This window comes from Cucurbita moschata, unplaced genomic scaffold (genome assembly GCF_002738365.1).
Source record: "Cucurbita moschata cultivar Rifu unplaced genomic scaffold, Cmos_1.0 Cmo_Scf00019, whole genome shotgun sequence".
In the NCBI taxonomy this organism is placed as follows: Eukaryota; Viridiplantae; Streptophyta; class Magnoliopsida; order Cucurbitales; family Cucurbitaceae; genus Cucurbita; species Cucurbita moschata.
Genome location: NW_019268535.1, coordinates 4356364 through 4358660, shown reverse-complemented (window position 1 = coordinate 4358660; position 2297 = coordinate 4356364). Strand labels below are relative to the sequence as shown.

Here is a 2297-nt window from a genome sequence, read left to right as displayed (position 1 = left end):
CAGCAACAGCAGAGCAAGACTCGGAGGTTTTCTTGATCCATTCTTTGCCTTTATCAAGCATATCCTGGTGAGTTTCATCAAAGAACTCACGGGGTTTCCAACCGTCTTTGCTATAATGCATGTTGTATGGGTGCGGAATCATTTCATGGACGCGATCGAACCAGTCAATCTCATTTTGAAGCTGTATTGCTGGACCAAAGGTGGAATGATTGAGGAATTTAGTGATTCCAACATGGTGCAATACTGTGTAGCCCAACACGTCGATCCTCTTGGCCAGTCTGTGCAAGATAAGATCTCGGCGTTGAATCCATTCAAAGATGTTGAGTTGTCGGTGTGCAATGATGACATGTAGAATGTTTCTGTCGTTTGTTGTCACGTAGTCCACAGCCTGTGGGTGGGCTTTGATGATCCTTTCAACCACTTCTATTATTCCCCTGGCTGCGGCCAGTAACAATGGCGTCTCATGGTAGTCCATGTATTCAATATTTTTACCATCGGTCTTTTGCTAGTTCTAATACGTTAACATGAATGCTGTCGAGCTCCTGTTTTTTCCGGCAACATGACAAATCTATGTCCAACTCTATGTCCACTAGCATTTCAGTGATTCTTAGAATTAATTTATGTCTTTGCTTATTCTTGTACAGATCTCTGCATTTAGGCCACCCTGTGTTTTAAATGTCATAATTAATATATATATATACACTATTTTTTTTTTCTCGTTAAAAACATGTTTTAGAGTTAGAGAAAGAAGACCTCGCATGATTAATCTCCCGACCAACCTCTTCAAACTTTGTCTAACATTTGTACCTGCCACGCATTGTTTTTGATTGAATACGAGTAAGATTAAGACTTTTCGGTTTTTAAGAGTTTAAAATGTTAGGAATCACGACTCTCCACAATGGTGTGATATTGTCCACTTTAAACTTAAGCTCTGATGATTTTGGTTTGGGCTCTCCAAAGGTCTCATAGATGTATTCCTTATGAGTAAATTAGGGTAAGTAGAACTCCCTTCTAACAATCTTCAGCATAAAATATAAATATGATGCATTTGGTAAATTATTTTTAAAAATATTTATTAAAAGTAAATACTTTAAAAAAAAGAGAAGTTACCCAAACTAGAACACCAATTATGTTTATGTTTAGCGACAAATCCTGCTTCTAAATCTCGAGGTGGGTACTTGAACTTGTAGAGTCATTGTGGTTCACAGAGCAAAATTTAAAAAAATTAAATGGGTAAATCTTGTCCTCAGGCAGCCCTGTGATGTGATAAGAGAAAAAAAATTAAGAAGTTAAAAAAGGAAATTCTTACAATCATTGTTGAGAAAAGAAGAGAAGGAAGAACATTGTTACAATCATAGATCAATTTGGCCCAAAATCCCTTCAGGTATCCACTCTCAAAAATGTGTGGCATATTGGCCAGCACGTGGAGAGCCGTCTGGTTTTTTGAATCCTTCATCTCCAACAGTGACTTGTCGAAATCCACCAACATCATAACCATCTCTGCAATAAAAGCTTTGAATTTTAGGTATTAAAACTTTGAATTAGCTTCAATTATGGTAACAAAAACTGAGACACTAACCAAAGTTCTCGCTTTGAATGGCTGCATGAATGATTGGAGTACCCTTTGCCATCCAATTTAGGGGAGATCGAGTGTAATAATCTTCACATTCATTCAAAATATATTCAACGATCTCGAGTTTCCCATATCTGGCTGCCCTATACAAAGGCGTTTCACCCCTAATGTTCATCTCCAACAAATCCTCCTTCCTTAACTCAACCAAGAGCTTAACAGCACCCAAATTCCCGACAGTGGCAGCTTCATGTAGAGGTGTGTTTTCAGCGAAGCTCTTCCAATACAATGTGTACTCAATCTCCATCACCTGCGCAAGAAAGGTTTTTAAAGGTTCTTCTTTTCCACTGTGCACTGCCAAATGCAGCGACGTGTCTCCACTGCCAGTGATCGGAAGCACCAGCTTCCACGCTTCCTTACATACCTTGCCCAGATTATCCCATTCTCCCCTCATCGCTAAAATGTAGCACTCTTTGTTCTGCTTGGACAGATCCATATCTTCTTTGGGTCTTAGTTTCTTGTTTTGTTTGCCATCGCTAACCCAAATCTATTTTATATTAACTTATATCTCTTTCTTTCTTTTCTTGTTCCGGTCATAAAGTTTGTATTCTTTTTCTTTAGTCACTTTCCCAATCATGTAACATAATAAAGTAAAAGTAAGGACAGTTGCTTCAATTTCTTATACAAAATTTGTTCCTTCTTCAAACCCTTTCGTCTTCGCTTCTTC

General features: G+C 38.2%; 1 protein-coding gene across 2 annotated transcripts; it reads right to left on the bottom strand.

Moving 5' to 3' along the window:
* Window positions 1-6: 6 nt before the first annotated feature.
* On the bottom strand, window positions 7-2072 carry LOC111456673 (espin-like). 2 transcript variants are annotated; one of them, XM_023098645.1, is made up of 5 exons: window positions 1580-2072; window positions 1351-1500; window positions 1111-1256; window positions 754-807; window positions 7-664 (listed from the first exon to the last, which is right to left on the bottom strand). In XM_023098645.1, the coding sequence occupies exons 1-3, from the start codon at window positions 2064-2066 to the stop codon at window positions 1159-1161; spliced, it is 735 nt and encodes a 244-aa protein (XP_022954413.1). In that variant the 5' UTR covers window positions 2067-2072; the 3' UTR covers window positions 7-664; window positions 754-807; window positions 1111-1158. The 2 variants fall into 2 exon arrangements, with proteins under 2 accessions (XP_022954413.1, XP_022954412.1); XM_023098644.1 differs by lacking the exons at window positions 7-664; window positions 754-807 and having other exon boundaries at window positions 1111-1500.
* Between the last annotated feature and the right edge of the window lie 225 nt (window positions 2073-2297).

What these genes read in the sequence shown, in the direction of transcription:
- LOC111456673 (XM_023098644.1), bottom strand. Translation starts at nt 2,066, where the DNA reads ATGGATCTGTCCAAGCAGAACAAAGAGTGCTACATTTTAGCGATGAGG. An exon ending in CATTCAAAGCGAGAACTTTG is followed by an intron (nt 1,501 to 1,579) that starts GTTAGTGTCTCA and finishes CTTTTATTGCAG; the next exon opens with AGATGGTTATGATGTTGGTG.